The sequence below is a fragment of the Cyprinodon variegatus genome, unplaced genomic scaffold, assembly GCF_000732505.1.
Source record: "Cyprinodon variegatus isolate N-32 unplaced genomic scaffold, C_variegatus-1.0 Scaffold27, whole genome shotgun sequence".
NCBI classification, from domain to species: Eukaryota; Metazoa; Chordata; class Actinopteri; order Cyprinodontiformes; family Cyprinodontidae; genus Cyprinodon; species Cyprinodon variegatus.
In genome coordinates this window covers 1,225,109-1,247,785 of record NW_015150480.1, presented here as the reverse complement: position 1 = coordinate 1,247,785, position 22,677 = coordinate 1,225,109, and the positions used below count along the sequence as shown (strand labels likewise).

General features: G+C 39.8%; 2 protein-coding genes across 7 annotated transcripts in view; one reads left to right on the top strand and one right to left on the bottom strand.

Moving 5' to 3' along the window:
- The window catches only part of tiam2 (T-cell lymphoma invasion and metastasis 2), a 137,696-nt gene extending 135,173 nt beyond the window's left edge, over positions 1-2,523 (top strand). For all 5 annotated transcript variants that reach the window (XM_015396600.1, XM_015396585.1, XM_015396615.1 and 2 more), the window contains exon 27: positions 556-2,523. In XM_015396600.1, coding sequence (XP_015252086.1) covers positions 556-1,253 — 698 coding nt within the window. In that variant the 3' untranslated portion in view covers positions 1,254-2,523. The remainder of the gene's footprint in view (positions 1-555) is intronic.
- A 3,565-nt stretch (positions 2,524-6,088) lies between these two features.
- The window catches only part of tfb1m (transcription factor B1, mitochondrial), a 52,660-nt gene continuing 36,071 nt past the window's right edge, over positions 6,089-22,677 (bottom strand). For both annotated transcript variants that reach the window (XM_015396645.1, XM_015396652.1), the window contains exons 7-8: positions 10,658-10,785; positions 6,089-7,427 (exon numbers count right to left, since the gene is read on the bottom strand). In XM_015396645.1, coding sequence (XP_015252131.1) covers positions 7,163-7,427; positions 10,658-10,785 — 393 coding nt within the window. In that variant the 3' untranslated portion in view covers positions 6,089-7,162. The remainder of the gene's footprint in view (positions 7,428-10,657; positions 10,786-22,677) is intronic.

Genomic DNA, 22,677 nt, shown 5'->3' with positions numbered 1-22,677 from the left:
GTTTTACTATATGTCCTCAAGTTTTATTTTTAACATAACAGCAAAAATTAAAATGAAAAGATTGACAAAAGCAAATTTCTACCTTTTAGCTATTTTTAATAAGTAATGATCAAATGAGTTTAAACAAAACCCAAAATCTATAAAATTAGGATTTTTTATGAATAGGGAATTATGATAATGTAGAATAAATCACTATATTATAAGTAGAGACCAGTTGGAAATCATTCCTGATTTCTATCCACAAAGGGAAGTTTGGGAAAGAAGGTATTTTAATTGGTCTTCATGTGGTCTAACTCCAGAACTGGAGCTCAGCTTCAGCTAAAGGAAAGCCTTACTTTGTCCGTAATCAAGCTGTCCTTGTTCCAAACATTTTTTCCTGTCTCTGAGGTCATTTCTAGAGATCTAGAGATAAGTTCACATCCGATCAAGGCTGACCAGACCTGAAAGCCCATTTAACATTATGAACTGCGCTATAGATTTTATCTTGGTTGTAAGGAAACAGACTGTATAATTAATTGAATGATTCCATTTTTAAAGACTTTCTTTCTTTATCAGGGTCCTCCAGGGCTTCCTGGTTGTGTAAGCAGCCGCTTGAGGAGGTCTCCTTCCAGGCTGGGAATCCTAAGCTGGGGCCAGACTCTGACGATGGAAGCCTAAGCAGCGGAAACTGCAGTTTCTCTGGAGCTCCTCCAGGTTGCACCTCCTCTGATTCTCAGTCTTCCACAGCTCCCCAGAGCTGGTCTCAAGAGCCAGAATCAAAACCTCGCTCCACCTCTGTGAAGGAGTCGGACATTTTAAGCGACGAGGAAGATGATGGCTTCAGCGAGGGGGGCGCGAGAAGAGACAGCGGGGACAGCGGTTCCCCAGCAAGTGCCATCGAAGCCCAGTTCCTGCATCTCAAGCTGTCGGAAGAGGCCGTCTCAAAATGCGCTCTGGCACCGTGCGTCCAACCAGAGGGAATCGGGGACACGCCTGAGATCCAACACAAGCTATTGCAAAGACACTGCAGCGGTGTTAAGAGAAAAACCAACAGTTTGAGGAAGAACCAGGGGATGCTGTTACACATGAAGGAGCAGAACAGGTCAATGGATAGTCAGACTGATCCAGCATCACCATGCGGTGTTACGGACCTCAACGCTCTGCTGGAAAGAGAGTTTAGCGTCCAAAGTCTGACATCTGTTGTGAATGAAGACTGTTTCTTTGACCGAGCTGAAAGCTGTGTTACAGACTCTGGAAATACTATGTCTACATAGATTCAAACAGACAGAACAGGGAGAAAAAAAATTATCTGCCCTTCATATCAGTAGTCATAAAGGTGAGGGGTCTTTTAAAGTCCCACCACTAGTCTGGGGAAACCCCTGTGGCTTACAGCAGTCACTACCAGGAAGGGTGCAAAGCTTTTCCTGAACCTCCATTCCACAGAAGCTTAGGTGTGAAGGATCTCTTTGCTGGCAGACCTAGTTTCCCCCTGAAGTGGTGAGACGAGATGATTTTTAGTCCCGCTGATGACTGCAGCAAATCCGCCAAGCACTAATGTCAACGTGCGCGCTCTGACTTTCTCAGCCTTTCCTTTCCCCCAACACCCTGCAAACCTCCTAGAAGATGCATTCAATCCCCCTCCTCTCCACATCTCAGGCTGATTGGCAGGTTTGATTTGATTTTTGACCTTTTTGTGAAAAAAATGGGGAGAATGTCCTGAACCGTCAGTCACAGAGAAGTGCTGACAGAGCGGGTGAACTCCACAGTGTATACATAGTGACAGGGTATGGAGAAAGAATCAAGTTTCCTATGCAGGGACTATAATTATTTAGACAGCAGGTTTCCACATGCATTCATATTGCCTGATGCATTTACTGAGATGTAACCAAAGGCTGTAGATCACAGGGGCAAAGTTAACTTAGGGGATCATGGTCCCTTTATGAGCTGCACAGGTCAAACATTTTGACCCAAATAGAAAAAAAACAACTTCTTATAAACACAACTAAGCCTTTTTGCTGTATTTCGTGCACTGAAGTACACTGTTTGCCTATATATTTGAATTATTTTTTTACCTGTACAGGTTCTAATGTTATTACTGCTGTTTTTAAATTATTTTTAGGATTAATATCTTTGCAGAGAACCTTTTGGGTGAAGGCTCGAACTCTTGGCTACAGGTTTGGTCAATTCTTGAATAAAAAAAATGCTTAAGTTTGTAGTTTCTTTCATTCTTACTGCAGCCATTTGGATTTAGTTGTGTCACTGAATATTTGGATACCTAACTTTATCATGATTATAATCTTTTTTTTTTTTTTTTACATCGCTGAATATGGAATTTGTGACACTGTACAGTTAAAATATGGCAGAAATCTGCAATAAATTTGCTATTTTTGTAGAGTTTGCCATAGGTAATTACCATTTTGAGGTACTTAAAAACAAAAAGGCAAATCACATCACTTCTGTGCAACTTTACTATGCCTTTAATGCTAGTATACCAATGAATGTGAAATGTTTTATAAATAAAAGCTTCATCTGTGAATGACATTTACAGAGTTGTTTTTTCAGTTTTGCGCTGGCTTCACTTTCACTGGCTGCTTGGTAAAGTAGTTCTCAAACGTTAAGTGTCTCATCTCAGCATCATGCAGAGTCCCTGATTGGCTGTCATGAAGGATTCTACATCCTTCTTTAGGTTTGAAAGGTACGTTCTCAATGGAATGCATACTAGTATGACAGAAATGGAGCATAAATATATAGGAGCAGGGAAAGCATCACTGGTGTGCTTGGTTTTTATGTTAAATTTATTTAATCCTAATGGTGAGATATTTTTTCTTTTTAGGCATCTTAAAAAGGATAATTAGTTCAATTCAGTTTATTTCTATAGCGCAAATTCACACCACGTCATCTCAAGGCGCTTTACAGTTCACCAGATCATCCAGTCAAATTGATTAAAAGTTTTCTATCTAAGGAAAACCAGTTTATTGCATTGACTCAATGACTCGCAGGAAATCCCTCACACTAAGCATGCTTGAAGCGACAGTGGAGAGGAAAAACTCCCTTTTAACAGGAAGAAACCTCCAACAGAACCGGGCTCAGTGTGAGCGGCCATCTGCTGTGTCCGACTGGGGTTCAAGGAGACGGAAGCAGAGATACAAAATGCAGCTGCAAAAGGCGGCCCCGTCCAGGAAACACACATAGGCAAACAAGCTCCGAGCCAGCTCCCATGTCAGAGGACGAAGAGAGGACATCCAGCCAGTAGGGGTGTAAATCACACCCATCATGGCGACTCGATTCAGCATCAATTTCTTGACCCAACAATTCGATTATTTTCAATACTCTATAATACACCTCGATTCGATTTCATTAATTGGTTCATTTTTTTTTTCTTACCTTAAAGGCTAGACAATTTTTTTTATTTGAACTAAATCAATGAAAGCTGTAATATCGTTATGCATTTTATTTGAGAAACAGCAAATAACAGAAGTAGAAAAGTTGTACTCCACCTAGGCCTATGAAAACATTCACTGAAAAATTATCCCTATGTGTTATAGATTCTGAAAGCCTTGTATCAAAAAATACTGCAATGAGTGCATAAGTGCACTAGCAAATTAAGTAACAAAAAATAGAACCCAAAATACTTCCACACAAATGACTTGAACCCACAAGGGGTGTATAAGTCATCTTTTTCATGTCTATCCTGCCTACCTCTTCTTTCACCTCCGCCATCTCCACCATGTCTGTCTTGCTTACTGTTTATGCAAGTGTGTGTGTGCATGCTGAAAGAGGGTATTGGCTAAGAAGGCGAGCTAGGACGGCAAAATAGGTTTAGCACCACTGCAGCATCGGGAGTCAGAATTTCCTCCAGGAGCAAATGGATAAAAATAGACCAGAGGAGAAAAAAAAAAAGAACATGAATCGATACTCTTGCGGACGCAGCGATGAATCCGATCATCAGCAGTTGGCCCAATGCATCGATACAAAACAATTATTCACACCCCTACCAGCCAGTCAGTCAGAGAAACAGGACTACCCTGAAAAACAGGCCGATCTCGAACCCTGCTCGTGTGCTTAGCTTTTACGCTAATTTACATAATTTAATCCTCTAAGTGAGACACTATATATATATATATATATATTTTTTTTTTTTTTGCTATTTAGGCATCTTAAAAAGGATGAATACTTTTGGGTTGTGCTTCCCTGACATGTATCTGGCTGGAACAAAGAACTCCTCTGCTGTGAGCTGCTTGTACTAGATTAACTAGTATTAGATAAGCAGAGGTAAAGGTCTGGTACATTTAGGGACACATTTCCAAGTTAAACCATATTTTTGAAAATTTCAGGTGTTTACTGTTGAGTAAAGCAAAACTAACAAGATGAACCACCTACCCTAACATGTAATTTTTGTTTAAGATAGAATAAGCTTCATTTCATTAAGGGTTTAAAGACTATTGTAATGTTAACATTCATGTTTTCTCATGTGCTCGTTACATTTTAATTACCAAATTATGACCAAAGATGTATTTAATGGTAGTGCTACTAGCTCAGTTAAAGAAGTCTAAGAATCAAGTTGTTGATTTCTGATTAAGCAAATCATTTAAATAATAATTTTCCAAATGTCTTATTCACTTTTGGATTCACCATGATTTGAATTAGAGTCACACTTTAAATTGTTCTAACAAGCAGCCAATAGGGCATGTTTTCGTTTAATATATGAACTATTGAATATTATTTGATTTAATAACATGATAAAAAACAAGAGTACTTCTAGCTGAGCTGAAAAAAACTAACTTTTTTCACACTTTTTCCCCAAGTGAAGCAAAACGTTTTTTTTTTTCTTTTTCTCTGAGGTTTTATAGGAGCTTTCAGTGAAGTATAAAGAAAAGCTCTACTTTGTGAGATTCCCTAATTGTTTAGGATCATTGCTTAAAGCAAAAAATATCAGAAAAACAGGTAAAATTTGCAAACTAATGGTTTTAGAATGTATATAGGCCCTTGTCCACAAAATCTAGAGAAAAATTAAGAAAAAGGATTAAAAACTGACATAACAGAATTATAAGACTAGACTTCATCTGAAGCCTTGCAAAAGTATTCATACCCCCTGAACATTTTTTAAATTATTTAAATAACACCAACAAACTGTCTTTTATTAAGAAATGTTTTAGCATAATGTATCTCAAAATGGTGAAGTAGAAAGTAGTGTTGATCAACCAAAAACACCCTAAATGAGCTCATCCAACTTTATTTACAGATTAAGCTTGGGGAGCATTTATCAGAAAAGCAGCCAAATGTAACTCTAATGGATCTGAAACACAAGCAGGACAAGCTGTTACTATGACAACTTGTTGTTTACTTCGTAAACACGGCCTTTTGTAATACTGGGATCACAAAACCAATGAAAAATACAGATTGCAGAACATTTTCAGGCAAATTTATTGGGTTACATGAAAAACACAACGTGTGGGAGAAAAACAACTATGGACACCAGAATATATGGGATATTATTCCTCAGCAGGAATAAGGAAGCTAGTCAGAGTTGATGGAAAGGTGGAGGAAATTAAATATAAGAAAACCTGCTGGAGGCAAAAAAAGACTTGTGGAGTGGAGCAAAGGGTCTCCTTCTAGCATGATGACGACACTAGAAATGTTATAGAAAACATTAACATATAAGAATGAGCAAAAACGTCTCTAGGAGACTCAAAAAGGCTTAAAAAATGTAACAGCAGCAAAAGGTTTTTCTTTTTAATTTGCTGAGCCATGTATTATTTTCTTTGCAATGCTTTGCACTTATTTTTAGCATTTTGCATAAAACTCAAAAGAATAAAAGTGAACTTCCATGTGTAAAATGTAAAAAAAAAAAATTGTAGATCTCTTTATTGCCCCACAATGGGGAAATTCACTCTCTGGATGTAACCCATCCCCTTGTGGAGCAGTGGGCTGCCACTGTGTGGCGCCCAGGGAGCAGTGTGACGTTAAGGGTTTTACTGAACCCAGAGTGGAGGCTGTGGGGATCAAACCGGGTACTTGCAACCTTTTCAGAGCACAAACACACTGCTTTAACCACTAGGCCAACAGTCCTCCCTTATGATGATGTAATGCATAATGCATATATATATATATATATATAACACCTAAAATGCAGAATCCAAAGAGTCTTCAGCACTCCCGCAAAGCCAAACCTATATAACAGATCACTATCCTGCAGCTGCTGTGCAAGGCATCATATCTACACATTAAAATCATCACTTGTTCACCTACCAAAATAAAAGCTCAGAACCGACACTGTTTTTTTTTTTTAAGCCAATCAGTGGACTATAGAAGACAGCAGCACATTATTCAACCATGTGACTTTTTTTTTTATTGCTGCAAGAGATTATCACCACCTCTCACCAAACTCCCTCTGGCAAGTGGACCCAAGCATACCATCTGTCGTACTGGCAGGGAGCATCACTGTTCTGCTGATCAAAATCTGCTCTAATATTCAAAGAGGTTTCAAAATGGTTCCATCGCATTTTTAAATAATAACTGCATGTTCACTTTTATTCAAAATGTATATTTTTGCTTTAAAAGGTATTTCTGATTGATTAAACGAAACCTGCTGGTAGCATTTCATAATGCTGCTCCGGCAAACATACAGACAACAACTTGCTTGATCTTCAATATAATTTTAATAGAGAAAAAGCAAAATGAAAACCTCTTGTCCAACATTTTAAAATAGGTTTATGGTCTTTATTCTTTTTTATTTCAGCTGAAAAATTCAAAGCAATTTCTGCAGCCCTTTAAGCTCCATCTCCCAAGTGATGGAGCAATACACACTTAAGTGAGAGAAAAAAAATGTCCTGGATGTGGAGCTGCCATGTTCCCGTTCTCTAAATCACCCTGAAAGCACTGACATTTCTTTCAGCTCCCACAGGACGAGGTGTTAGATAGAAACGAAGAAAGAAATGGGACATAAAGAGATACTTACTTGCTGGGAGCTACTGTGGGTAACTAGCTGCTTTCTTTCTCTTTCCAGAAACGAATAGAAGGAAAATAGAGCTCCGACACTTTTGTTTCAAATGACTTATTTCTCCTAGGGTGCTGAGGAAATGTTTAAAAATGTATGTCTGTGCCAGGTGGAAATGTCAAAGCTAAGAGCAATGTGTTGTCTTTCTGCTATTAGTGAGCTCCTTTTGGGTTTTCATGCTTGTTTTCAGCAAGGTTTTGGAGCCCTTGGCATCTCGTCAAATGCATCAACTGGAGTGTGCTGATTCCTCCCTAGGTGCCTCAGTCTGAGCTCCTCCCTAAAGTCATAGCTAAAGAGGCTGGGGTCTTTGGTGCAGAGGTGAGCGTAAGCCTCTGATAAAGCCTTTATATGCGGTATGGTGAGCTCGGTGGGGCGCAGGACGGGGTCTACGTCTGCCTTCTGCATCATCTGCTGAGTCAGCTCCAAACGGCACGCCTCTGGAAACAGCTTTCTGCAGAGATAGGATGGTGCAAATACCCACATTTAGCTGGCTTTGATATCTAAATGACCATGTAGGATTAAGGCATTTAAAAATTTTGACGGAAAGAAATTGTCCACCAGCTAAACTTGATTGAAATCACACCAAGAGCGGCTCATAAAATATTAACTTCTCTCAGGGCTACAGACTGTACCTAACAAAACTATCCAGACTCCTTGATTTAGAAGGCATAATTACTGACGTCCCAAAATCTCCTAAAACGCTGGCATATGCTGAACTTTCTATGAATTCTTTTCAATTTTGGGTGTATGCATAGAGTATTCATAACAAGACCAGAACTTATGTCCAACCACAGCCTAACTTAACCGACGGCAGCCTAATATCCACTAAATGATGCACAATCCAGTGTCCTGTGGGGGCAGCGATGCGATGTCCTGCATAAAAGGATGTCTTTGATTAACCTAGCTGCTGTTTACCGCTCACCAGAAAAAAGAAAGGTTTGCAGTCACTGCAGATTTAGCGTCATGTCTGCTAGGAAGTTTGTTGGCCGTGGGCGTGAACGCAGGGAGGATCCATCACACTCACCTTCTGGCTCACCCTATGATAGGATGAAGTGTGGAGGAGAACTGATGGTTTCCTCCTATGAATTCCCTTTTATATCAAAATGCTCTCAATATGCCATTATACAGTAGCTATGAGTTAAAAACACGTTCAGCGGTTGTCTGGAACACGTCAAATACGTTGATCCTCGTTGGAGATAAATTCTTGATAAGTAGGTAAATTATACAGAAGTCACCAGTGGTGGCTCTAGACATAATTTACCAGGGGGCTGGATGGGGCCGGTGTTTTTTTTGGGGGGGCATAGAACTAAAAAATAACACACACATAACAAACACACACAAAAAACCTAGGACAAGAGTGTTATTATAAATGAGCCATAAAGCCCAGGTTGCACACTTCTGATCTAACAGATAAAAGCTGTAAAAATTTCTCAGCACAGGTGAAGCTAAAGCTGCTTGCAATTTTTAAATAATTGTTAAAGTAAATAGTCCAGCCAAAATATTAAATTGGTGCACGGTACAAATAGAAGTCTCTTCTTTCATCATTAGAAACTGATTTAGTTACACTGCAAAAACAGATCTAAAAAAGGTAATTATTCTAAACATAATTGCATCTGCTAAATGCATCAATTTTGTTGTCTGTGTTTTCAGTACAGGGGCCATAAACGGGGCCAGGACTAGTTCTACAGGGGCCCAGGCCCCTGTTGGCCCCTGTCTAGAACCGCCTCTGCAAGTTACTCATAGGTTTTGGATAAGCTAGACGCTACAGCTTATGAGTAACTTACACTTAACGTATGTCAACGATCAAATAACTTACCTGAAACTTATGCCCCATGTACGGCAAATGCTGGGAAATTTTGAGCATGCTCAAAAGTTTTCGATATACTTGTCATATGTGGACGTGTGCAAGTGTGCTTTAGCGTGCTCATAACTTCTACAAAACTTACCCATAACTTATCCATCGTATGCCAGCGTTTTTGCAAGATTTTTCATACGTCAGCCTAGCGATGCACGATATTTGGATTTTGGCCGATATTCGATATGCCGATATTTTAAAACTCATGTAGCCGATAACCAATATCGATACTGATGTTAAAGCTGGACAAAAATACGTAGTCATTGAAAATAGCAGTTTTGTTATCCATTTCTGACACGTTGAAAAATAATATACTCAAATATATTTTGGTATGCTGATATCAAATAGATTTTTAAAAACGCGGTATCGATCTATTTTACTTTCAAAATCTCGTGAAATTTCATCGTTCTGTTACAAACTCTCGTGATATTTTACAAATTCTTGTGAGATTTTGTTAGTAAAATAGATCGATACCGCGTCAATATATCAACATATAAAAATATGGCAAAATTTCGTGAATTTTCGGGGGATTTCGTAGCATAACGATGACATATAGCAATATTTCATTAGTAAAAGAGATTGATATGGTGTTTTTAAATGGCAATATATCAGCATATGAAGATATTGTGATATTTTCATGTATCAATATTTTTTCCCTCGTCTTTAGAAGTTTTTAAGTCTGTAAAAAATAAGTTTTTGAGGAAGAAGAAGTAGTATTTTATTTTATTTTTTAGACTTCAGATACTCAGAAGCTGATTAAATATCGGGTTAAATATATTGGGGGGGTGGCCGATGTCCGATATTCAGTTTTAAGGCCGATACAGGCCGATACCGATAGAGGGCCGATTATATCGTGCATCCCTACGTCGGCCCTATGCTGGCTAAATCGTTGAGGTGTGACGGGGGCTTTAGCCAGAGCTAAAACCTGGGGAAAGACTGAAGAGCAATTTTATGCATATGACTGAACAAATGTTTCAGTCGTAAGCTGGCATACACTAATAAACTTGAAGTTGTTGTTGTAGGGGTGGTTCAGCAAAGCATTGATTCAGGAGATCTTAATACAAACATATGCAACAGTTTATCGTCATGTACTACTCTGTGTTGGTGGATCAGGTAGATTCCCAATGATAGATATAATGATGCAAAAAATGCATGTGTGAATTATCTGCAGGCACTAGTCGACTCTGTCAACAATCTCAGAAAAACATGCATAAAAACCTATTTGAATTTGAGTTATTGTAACACACTGTAACACATTAAATCATTTACTTTTGAGAATTTTTGAAAATTTTCATTTATGTTCATCGGTCCGCTAGAAAACATTAGCCACTTTCAGACTCCCTAAAGACCCTTTTAAGGTTCATCGGTTCTGAAAGCTGCCTCTCAAATTCGATGCGGCTGCCGCCAACCTACTGCTCTTACATAAAACACTCTGCCTCGTCTTCCTGTGCCACCTCAGTGACTCATAATTACTGATCCCTTCCACACAGCCCGGCTCCTTTTGTTATCCGGGCCTACATACGCTTCCCCAACAAGCACGGGGGCGATGGGCAGCCATCGCATGCATGTGGCTGAGTGGGCCTGTTGCTGCTGGTTGTTAAACTGAGCTCTGAAGTTGCTTTAATGTTCAGGGTTTGGTAACAGAGAGGCTGCATTGTCAGGAATCTGTATGCATAAATGGAAAAAAAGTCAATCAAATTCCAGGCTAATTAATGATGGGATGAGACACCGCTGTCAGGGCGCAGAATGAAAAATGCAGACAGAATGATAGATGAGGACGTGGCGGAGGCCTTGTGAGGTCCGTCAAGTGTGAGAGTTGTGCTTACTCTACTCCTTTATGGCAGTGCTTCCGGCGAAACTGGAAAACGTTCCTGACGACTTTCTCCACCAGCTTGAAGGGCTGTTGAATCTGAGGCTTGACCAGAGGGGTGAAGTGAACTACTCCCACGTCCACCTACACACACACAAAAACAGTGAGAGGAAATCAGCAGAGACCTTAAAATGGATTGCAGAAGGAGTGCTGAGTGAAGTGTTGGTGGTGGGGGAGGGGAAGGATTGGTGCATGAAATCACAGACAGGTGCAATTGGAGAGGAGAATACAGAGTGTGGAGAAGAATGGTGCAGAGATAGACTACCTGATGAATGACCTGAGGGGGGAAGCAGAAAACAAAGAGACAATGAGAGTGATCAAGTCTCTGTGCAGAAACAAAAAGAGGAGGAGGAGGAATAAGATGACGCAGCATGGCTGCCTGGCAGGTTGGGTCCAGTTGCCACAGTAACATCTGTGAGATGAACCAAAGAAAGTCGGCTTCCCTCCGCTGAAATTTCTGGGAATTTTTACAGAACCACAAGCCGGACTCCGTATTATCGACCACATCCACTGAGTGGATCAGAACACCTTTAAAGGGGTCATAGGACGAAAAAACGATTACGATAGTTCAGTGGGTGAAATAGACGTACAGAGAAGTTCAAACCCCATTGACACCTCCTATCTCTGCAAATCTGTGCAAATCTCACAATTCTAAACACCATAAAACGGGCGAATCCAAACAAAGGCCCGAATTGACGTGAATTCTGGGTTGTTCCTTATTTGGTTCTGGCCTTTACTTTTGTCATGCCCTGAAATTGACATATAGATCACTGGTTCACTGGCCCAAGAACATAAATAGAGGCAGATGTAAGACACTAGTTTAGCTGTTTAGCCTACAGTTGGGTTTACTTCTACAAGAATTACAAAGCAGGCAGTTTCTCCATTGAAAATGAGCCAGCACCACGTGCGTAAATGCAGTGTTCCAGGCTGCACGGAGAAAGGGGAAAATTTTCACAGTCTTCCCAAGGATCCGAGGACTCGACAGGCATGGATTATTTTTGTGTTCTAGAGGATCTCTGCAAAGTTTGATGCTCAGCTCATTTGCTCTAAGTATTTTACCAAAGATAGGTTTCAAAACCTTGGACAGTTCAAAGCAGGATTTGCTAAACTGCTTTTACTGAAACAAGGGGCTCTTCCGACAGTAAGGCCATCACAACTGCAAGCTGGAAGTATGATTTTGTCACTAAGCTGTTGATAGCAATGCTAGCATATCTATGGTAACCAGATATGGGGGGGAGGGGCTGCTGACCGGACCGGGCATTCGAACCAAGTCATCAGCTCCGGGTCTGGTCTGAACGGGGAAGCAAGGGGCCACGGTTATCGTCGTCTGGCTTCTTTTGTTAGCCTGCAATACCCCATACTTGTCTATGTCTCTGAAAGGGGGTTTGTTAAACGGAATTGAGGTGTTCTGTTCCCCTGTAATGGGGTGGGGGGTGTGCTGATAGCGGGAAGGGATTAACTCAATTGCTGCATTGAAGGTTTTTTAAATCTGAGTCCAACCCCGCTGTATAAAGTTATTATTTTTTTTTTTTACATAGATGGCTTCTTTCACACCCGGTCAAACCAGCCATCTTGTTTGCCCCGAATGCGAATATTCAGGTCCTAAAAAAAAGAATGTTCTTTGTCCATAAGGCGTAGATGTACTACAGAGTCTTGTCCTGAGGAGGTCGGTCTTCTGTGTTGGGCCATGCGTCTGTGGAGAGGTTGTTTGGTTTCTCCAATATAAAGATCAGAGTATTCCTCACTGCACTGAGCTGCATACACCTCTCCGCCCATATTTGGTTTAGGGGTTTTGTCTTTAGGATGCACTAGCCTCGGTTTAAGGGTTTTGTTTGGTTTGGAATGTACTGGGGTTTTGTGTTTGGAGAAAATCCTCTCACGTTTTTCAGCGACTCCAGCAACATATGGGATGGTGCCGTTTTTGCGTTTAATATCCTCACTGTCTTGAACTGAAACGTGCCTTTTGGATTTCCTTGCTGTTTTTTTTTTTTTTTTACTTTCTTTTCTTTTTAAAGAAAAAGAGCTGGAGTTCATGCAGGTTTTTAAAAGTTACCACATATTTTCATAATTATGTCTAAGTTTTGGCCATACCACTTTCATTAGTTTGTCTTATACCACTGAAGCTCTTGTGTCTTGTAGCATATTAAGGGTTTTCATCCAGCGGGAAGGTAAAGCTTCAACCAGTCTCAAGCCTTTAGCTGTCTCCCATTTCATTTTTAACCAGCATTGAGCAGAGAGAAAGAACCTCCACAGCACGATGCTGCCACCATCGTGTTTTACAGCAGGGAGTAAAGCAAAAGGGGATATAGTGTTTGTTTTCATCTGCCCATAGCTTTTAGCATGTAGGCAGAAAAGATGTATACTTGCATTGAATGGCTGTATTTATACTAGGGCTGCAACTAACTATTTTTTTGCTTATCGATTAATCTCTCAATTATTTCTTTGCAATTAATCGACTCATTTTCGGATAGCAAAAGGTTCTTTAAAGAAGTTTTTTATAGATTTAAACCAGGCAAAACTAGAATGTTTCTACTAGAGGAGTTCTGGATAGAGTATATACACAGATGAAAAAGTTTTTTGTTTTTTTATCTTAAATACAAATTATATAAATATATATTTCTTTTTACAATTTTGGTATAATTACTGCTCTAAGTGGGTTGCTCTTTCAGCTAAAGGTATGGTTAGTCTCTATACTCCAGTTAACAATTAAGCAATTACTAAATTACTTTACTATTATTTCAATAATCGATTAATCATGATTAATAGTTTCATCCCTAATTTTTACTAATATTAGCTTGAACATGTGGATTCATTCATAGTTTTAACTTCCTTCTGAACACAAGTTATTTAGAGGTATCAGATAAAAAGAGGTGGGTACCTATGTAGACGGCAATGTTCAGATTTGTTGTTTTTTTGGCAAAAATTTTTGACTCCACTTTATTTTCTTCTTTTTTCATCGTTTTGTCCAACCTTTTGTTGTTACTATAATATAAATAAATAATATACATTTGCATTAAAACAAGAACAAAAAAAACAGTCTAGCTGTAATGTTGTGCCAAAATGCGATGAAGAGTTCAAAGGTGGTAAATATTTTTTTTAAGGCACCATACGTGTTTAATGGTTGACTTTTTGGACGGTGCTCATGCACTGATATAAAAACAAACAAACAGAAGCAGTTAAATGTTATATTAGCTCTTTCTGGGTGAAAATAAAAAAGGGAAAATGATTCATTTTAAATAATCTATTCTCATTAATCTGTAACAGAATTAAATAATACCTCATCTCCGTTCAGATAAGACGCATGCACATATTTTCTTTCCCCACCTATAATATACCCAACATTTAGAGGCAACCAATCACATATAAATGAACATGCAGGAATATATATAAAGACATTTTTTGGGATGCAGCTGAGCGGTGAATCACATCCGGTGGAAATTTGTCCTGCAGCAGGACTTCATCCAGAAAAAGGAAAATTCATTGCACCAAAGGACATAATCAAAAAGACAAAATCAGAAAGAAACTTTTGTCCAGAGCTGATACTTTGACTTTACATAGATGTAGTAAATGAAATATGTATAATGACTCTCATCTTTTTCTTATATTTAGTTGCTTTTTGTGTTACTTAAATTCAACTGCTCTATTTCCTCTTTCTCCTCCACAGACATTCCAGCCATGTTTGAACTACAGTTTAAGCACCAGAGGTAGGAAACCCAGCTCCTCTTTCACACACCTGATCCTTGCTGCGTCAGTTTTCGGCTGACATTACACCATGTTGAAGGAACTCTTCCAGACTCAGAAAACTCTGCTTGTTACAAATGGGAAGTTAAGACTTATAAAAATTACTCTCACAACCTATTTTCCAAATCTAATACTCCTATTCAAATTTTAATCAGAAAGAAAAGGAAAGAAATCTGAAAACATCTTAAAAGGTCTCCTAAATATCTATTTAAACCATTGAAATCCACTCATATTAAGACCTAAGTGGACACTGCTAAATTAGGATGATAATCTACTTAATAAAGCTGAACAGCTGGTTGTCAGACTCCCTGCATTTAGTTCCAGTCTTGTTTCTTTACTAAGACAGCGCTGATGCTAATAGGAAAAGAACATTTTGAGGAGCGTGGCAATAGGATTCCATGGGGACATATTCACAGCATTAGTCACAGGAATAATAATAATGCAACCCTCTGCTTATAGATCATTTTTGGCTTTAAGTTCCTGTCCAGACTCTAAAAGGGTTTTAATAAAGTAAAACAAACATAATCATGTTTATAAATTCATTCCTGTCTGAACTGATTATCATAATGTGGGATTTTTTTTTTCCATGTTGAAGGAAAAAATTTGAGAAATGCATGTGAAAGGAGGAGGGGTTATAAATGGCACTGCTACTGCAGTTTGAGGGCAAACATTACAGCAAATCAAACATTATCCTGAGGATGAACCCCACATCCGACTCCTACTTTAAGGAGGTAAAATAAAAGGACGCCTAATTCTGCTCAGACTTCCTGGTGTGAATGCAGGCCCTGCAGAGCTCCTCATGCACCCTTCCTGCTTGTATTTCTGGATTGTGACTCACTCATTCGCAGCTGCCTCTGCTTTGGGCTTGAGGCTGGTGTCGATAATTAGGGGAGGAACGCTAAAGTGGTCCAAGGGCATGCAGAGGGTCCCTAATGAAAGTTTGAATTACCCTCCTTCTCTTTGAATAGAAGTAGCATTTGGAGAGGTGCTTTTAGACTGCAGCAGTGTCTCTCATCAGATGTATAGATCACTGTGTATCCCAGAGATGGCTGGCTGTGGCTGCTGAGCTTCCTGCTGCAGTGGTGTTTAATGGGCCAGCAGCAGTGGGGGACCGACTGTCTCCACAGCCCTGAAGACTGCACTACTATAGTGAGCAGGATGCTTTAAAGTCTACAGTTCAGCAGCAGATTGCTTGATAAAGGATACAAAGAAGGATTTTTTAAGTTGTAAAGTCATGCAGCTGGTAGATAAATCTATGGTTTTACCTCCGATGTTGACTGTTTGTCATATCAATACTAAATGATGACTCCAGGGATTCCCTATTGTGATTGATAACCCTTTCAGTTCACCATTTATATAAAGGCCGTGCAGTAGGCAACATCAAGGGCATCGATAGCCATGGCTGCATCCTTCTATTTTCATAAGGAGGGCGAATTTATCAGACTGTCACATTAACATCTCAAGAATTTTATCAGGATTTCACACCCAGATCTCAAAATTTCGGTCTTCCAGTTATGCAAGATCTGCCCACCTAAGGAAGTGGGAAGATAGAATAAAATGGAGTTGCTTTAAGTCACTCTCAGTCGGAATAATTAGGCCATTTATATTCCACATTTTATGATTTAGGAGAGGAGCAAGCGGAAAAAGTCGATATTGGGTCTATACCGGCAGCAGCATTTCACCCATCAGCTTGTCCAAGTCACTTTGCTGCTGTGATTTATGTACGGCCTTGCTACATGGCACGACTAGGTAGCACCACTGTAATATATCCCACCAGCTGCCATTAATTCCTCCCAGATAACCCCAACATGCAAGGGGACTCCACCTTAAATCATATGCAGTCACCTGGACCCTCTGCAGGAAGGGATAATACACACTCATTACTTAGGCATTAAGGTAGTTTGGATTTTGAGCTTAAAGGATTATGCAACATGCAACTTCAGTGTTGTTGCTTTTATTTTAATACAAGTGTTGGACACACAAGAGCCAATTTAATTTAAATAAAAAGAGGATTAAGTGACTCGGAACATGGAATGGTTGTTGGTGGCTGACACACTGCTCTGAATATTAAGGAAACTTCTGATCTCTTAGGATCTTTACCCACTACCATCTTTCAGGCTCATAAAAAAATGGCCTGAAAAAGAAAAAAAAATCTGGTGGGTGGGAGTTGTGTTGGAAAAAAATACATGCACCAAGACAGAATACTCTAATCTAAAAGTTGAGCATGGAGAGTGCACTCTATTCCAATGGCTGCCTCACTGGAATGGAATCAGCTAAATCCATAGACAGAAATTTGCAATGTTTCCAACAGCTTTTTGACTCTATCCCATGTGAAGCATTAAGGCACTTCTGAAAGGAAGAATTGGAAAAACCCAGTAGCGGCGAGGTCCATTAGTCTCCTTTCATTCTTTTATAAGCCAATAGGATACTGGATAAAGGGTTTTTCTAAAATGCCAGGCCAGGCCATCCAACATGTTTTGGTTTAGAGCAGCGGGAAAGCTAATCAGGAAACATGGAATAAGATGTGAGGTGGAGATGAACACTTTTTCAACTGATTTACAAAAACTGCTTTCCTCTGATGATCAGATAAATCCAATCCTCAGTCCTTACAAAATCGGAAACTACTGGGACACCAGTGTCATTAGGCCTAGAAATTATTGGCTGTGTCCAAGTGTGCGCCCTAACCACTATATAAGGTAATAAATAATGCTTAGGCCCATTTAAGATGAGTGTCCGAATGTCTAGTGGATGAAAAAGTAGTGGACTCGAAATTACCCACAATGCACCTTCAAAAGTATTGGTCATCCACGGTCATTAGATGAGTAGATATATCCTGGAATGCTATGCGAGGACAGCTCTCCTCGCAAAGCATCATGGGATTAGTTGTTAAAGGGGCCCGCTGTTGCCACAGACTGTAGCTACCCGACAGCGGTGACAAATAACGATGGCCCAGGCACCATGCGCGGGATGTGGAGTTATGTGACCAACAGGGAACAAAAAATAGTGATCATCTTTCTGAACAATCAGTTAACAGGTTTGCCTGCTGTGTAAATAAAGTAAAGTAGCTCGCAGCAGCAACCCAGACTGACAGCAGCTCATTGGCTAATTTGTATCACGTGCAGCCTGGTGCTGGACACTCCGGAGGGCTTTTACGGTATTAACAGGAGAACCGGCGCAAGTGAAGTTAGACACTGTCATCGGACAACATGCGGGAATTTATAAAGGTTTTAAATCAGGTTGGGTCCAGATTAGCCAGCAGGTGGGTCCGAATCCAGATCCTGGTCAGCTAATCCGTGACCTCTGATCTAAAGAGTAACTTGTGGTTCTAGAAACCGTCCTGGGAACTTGGACCCATTAGACTAATGCTAACATTAAACGTCTGGAATAGCCCAACAAAATATACAGACTATGCTTTAAAGGTTGGTCTGTGGCAGGAAAGCATCCAGTATAAACAGGCTCTGCCATTATTGATGAGAGGAGAGATGATTGATTTAAAGGAACCAGAACTACATCTGGACCTTGCTGAGGACAGAGCATTTGGTTTCTTTGCAGTTTATCCAAATATTATCAGGGGTTTAAAAACTGTTTAATCATACATTTAATAATTAAAGTGTGCTTTTTATGCTGATGTTGGCTGTATGTAAACTTTTGACTGACTTCCATCTCCAGCCTTTGCTGCCATTTCCAAGACCGACAAACTTTCTGAGCTTGTTTAACAAACCAGGCTCCTACTTCTGACTTCTTCTACAGTCCTTAGAAGAGACAGCAAATGTAAACCACAGAAGCATTCTCTGATGTCAGCCATTTTTATAAGGGTTATGTAAATAAGTAAAAATCTTATTAAAATGTAAGAATATGTATTTATTCATCTTTCTCTGGCTTTAATTGGTTTAACAATCAGTTCTAAGGAAAAAAACTTCAAACGTTCAAACAAACGTTTGCTTCTGATCTTATTTTCCCCTAATTAATCTGATTAACCCTCATTAATTCCTTCTAACAATAAAAAGCTTGCTGTAAAAAGAAAGTAGTATTTCTGTCTCGCTACAAAATGGGAAAATTCTGCCTCCAACTCCCACATCTACATCTGTCCACTGCTAAAGACCTTTTTTTTTCCCACCACTTGGGAACAAAACTTTGACAAAGATATTAAAATTCTAACACATTACCATATTTCCTGTCTGACCTTCCCAAAGCTCAGCAGGGAACTCCATTACTCCAGCTTTGCACTATGATTCTCCAGCTCCTTTTCCTCCTATTTTTACCTCTGATGCTTCTTTCCCTGTGAGTTCTTGCCCGATGGGGTGTGAGCAGTAATTTGTCATGTCCCTCTAAGCGTAACCAAGATGAGATGGCAGGGGCCCTGGGGCACCACCTGAACCACCAGCACTTTTGCTTACATAATGCAAGGTACCGACTAGGAGAAGAAGGGTGATGGAAGAAAGCTCTAACATAGCTAGAAATATATGCGAGAAAAGCTCACAGAACATGAAACCCAAGCTTCGAGAGCTGCATTACTCATGACAGTTTCTTAAGCGGACAGCCTCTATTACATTTGTAGAAAAAGACGACCTCTTGAAGGCAAATAAGGCAGCAGTTTCAGAGGAGAACAAGCCCATGATGGTTGACCAGCAAGAAAAGGGAACGACTTTGACCCACGATCTGCATGGAGGACATTCCAGAATACCGCTTTGGTTTTCAACATGATCAGCTCCTTTGAGGGATGCTTTCGTCATGGAAAATCATCAACCTTGCTCTGAAATATGGAATTTACTGCGCTGGAAAATGATGACAGCATGGGAATAAAAGCTTAGGTGGAATATTCAGGAATGTTTCACACGTTTTCTCCTTAGAAAGGTTTTCACATACAGGTGCATCTCAGTAACATAGAGGATGTAAGTCAGTAAATCAAAATGTTTGCATACTTTCATTGCACATTCAATAAATCAAGGCAATTCTAACTGATTATGATAAATTAATGATAATAAAATAATCAGCTGCCTTCCACAAAATGTGTTTGCCAAAAAAAAGCCATATGCTAGAAGACGCTGTGTGTTCAAAGGGCTGTAACAAGCCAGAAAGTTGAGGGTAGGAAAATTGTCATCACAACAATGTACAAAAAAGCAGGTTGATGGTCTTGAGAAGACAGTCAGCAAAGCCCAGTTGGGAGACTGAAAAATTAAACCTTCTGCTTTCCTGACAAGCTTTATCCAGGGTTACTACAGTTCCCTGACATCCATCCATCCATTTTCCACCACGCTTGATCCCAAGTGGGGTCGCGAGAGGTTCTGGTGCCTATTTCCAGCTGTCTATGGGCGAGAGGGGGGGTCCAGGGCAGGGCAACACAGAGAAAAACAGGACAAACAACCATTCATGCACGCACTCACACCTAAAGAGAATTTAGAGAAGCCAATTACCTAACAGTCATGGTTTTGGACTGTGGTAGGAAGCCGGAGTACCCGGAGAGAACCCACACATGCTCAGGGAGAACATGGAATCTCCCCTTCTTGCTGCAAAGCAACACTGCTACCCACTGTGGCACTGAGCAGCCCGTTCCCTGAAAAAGTATCCAGATTAATCATAAAGTTCTGTTAAAAATGTGGGTATTTAAATCTGTTGATTATTTTTCCAATTAACAGTTAAATAGCAAAATATGCACAATGAAAGCCTTTTTACAGACACTGAACCAGCTAAAACTACATACTTAATCTTTACAGAAAGATATTAAGTATATTTACAGAAATCCAAAATGTTTATATTTATTTGCACAGTTTAGTACCATTGCTTCTCTGAGTGTGTTGTTCTATGAAAGCAGAGTATGTTTCAAAGTCTGTATAACCCAATTATTAATCACTAAAAGATAAGCGGGTTATGATTTCAATACTAAATTGATTATAATGGATCCAACAAACTGTTTCACCTCTACATAAAAATAAGCAAAGTACAGATTTTTTTCATTGTTTGTATTTTCCAGGAATATTAACATAACATAAGCTGAATCTGGACTTTAATTTGACTTTGTTCCAATCTACTTCAGTTCCATTTCAAAACCTGATGCTTATGATCAGTGTCTTTTAATCAGTTTGTGTTGTTAAACAAATATACCAAAAATATCAAGTTAGGTAGAGGTTAAAAAAACCCTGTGAGATGGCCTTTTTTTTCTATTATTTTTAAATGTGTATTTATATAGTGGGTTCTCATTCATGTCCTAGAAAACCAAAATAGTGAGGGGCTAAATATTTTAGTCGTAGATTCATATCAAACATAAAGAACATCACATAATTAGAACAAATAGTATTGCTTTACAACATTTTTCCATTATACACTATGGAAATAATGGAGCTATGAGTAGCTAGTAGCTAGTCTATTGCCTATCACTGTGCCTGACCTGTCAGCAAACTGCTATGACCTCATACCATGTGGCATTGTTAAGAGAAAGCTGACACAAACCAGACGCCACAATGCAGATGAGCAAAAGGCTGTTAATATGTCAGCAGAGCTAGAGGCTGAATGCCTCCATGCCACACAGCACTATTGTAGCAAAAGTGCCTCACAAGTATTTAGAGTATTTATTGAAGTGGACAAGAAGATTTGTTTAGTATTAGAAATAATTTTTAATGTCCTCTGCAATATTCCAATTTTGTAATCACCTAAAATTTGAGTTTTTTACCCAAAATCATGAACAGAAATAGAGCATTGAACTATAAATCACTCTATGCATAAGGAACCTGTGCATAGAGTGAATGAAATAAACTAACTTTTCTCTAATATTCTACCTCAGTGAGATGCACCAGTATGTGAGTTTTGAAAATGGACTTGGACCTCTTCCTGCAAAAAAGGCTGTGTTGACAGCAACATCACAGCTATCAGACAACACCTTGCATCTAATCTGTGAACAAACCGTCCTTGCAAGACGACGAGCACGAGAACCAATTACGCAAGGGGGGAAACATAAAAGAGGAAAATGCAAATTGATCGATAAAGCCCCTTTGTGTGGGTAAAAGGGCCCTGGCTGTGCCTCAGAACCATCCAGCAGAAAAAGCTTGAGAGCTCTGCTGTGAGGCGATAAAACAAAGGGGACCACACTCAGCCTGCAACATCTTCACACATCACAGCCTCACACATCCGCACTCTCTGGGTGTATGTCAACCGCATTTTGCTCTTCTCCCCTTCCACTTTTTCTCTCCTTTCATCCACTCCCTGGACAATCCATTTTATTTATTCATCCCGCTCCCAAAAGAACAACACAGCATCAGCACTTAGGATCTCATCTGATACGAAGAGAAACGTTACACATGCCAGGCTGGATGTAGCGAATCTGAGGGAAAATTTCTCATCCTGCCACAGCGGGTATCCCATGAGGAGTTCTTGGAATGTAGAGCTGCTGAAGGTCGACTGTTTGCAGCATCCCGTATGTTGGCCAGATCTCATTTGGAGAAAAAAACGTCTCTTGAGGGTTGTTTAAAAAACAAATGTGTGGGGTAGACATCTGATTAAAACAAACAGATCAATACTTTAACCAAATCAGCAAGTTGTTTATGCAAATTAAACATCATTGCCTTAAATGGCCAAGCTCCATCTTATATCTGATATGATTGTTCCTTATGTCCCTAACAGAGCACTTCACTCTCAATCTGCAGGATTAGTAGTGATTCCTAGAATTTCTAAAAGTAGAATGGGAGGCAGATCTTTTAGTTATCAGGCTCCTCTCCTGTGGAACCAACTACCAGTTTTAGTCTGTGAGGCAGACACCCTGTCTACTTTTAAGGGTAGGCTTAAAACTTTCCTTTTTGATAAAGCTTATAGTTAGACTGGCTCAGGTCATCCTGAGCTATCTCTATAGTTATGCTGCTATAGGCTTAGACTTCTGGAGGACATAGTTAACCCTATTTCATCATTCTGATTCATATTATCTCTATTCTCCCACTCTGCAGAATCTGTTAGTTCCATCTCTGACGTTCTGCTCTCTCTGCTTTTTATTATAGTAGCTTCACCTCACCTGTTTCTCTGACTGTGACTAACTGGATGTGCTCTCTTCAACCTCTGACATTGGACCTGGCTTGGAGCTCGTCTGCCTGGCTGTGTGTTTCCTGGATGGGGCTGTCTTTTACGGTTGCTTTTTGTAACTCTTCTTCTGTCTCCTTGAGCCCCAGTCGGCCTCGGCAGATGGCCGCTCACACTGAGCCTGGTTTTTGCTGGAGGTTTCTTCCTGTTAAAAGGGAGTTTTTCCTCTCCACT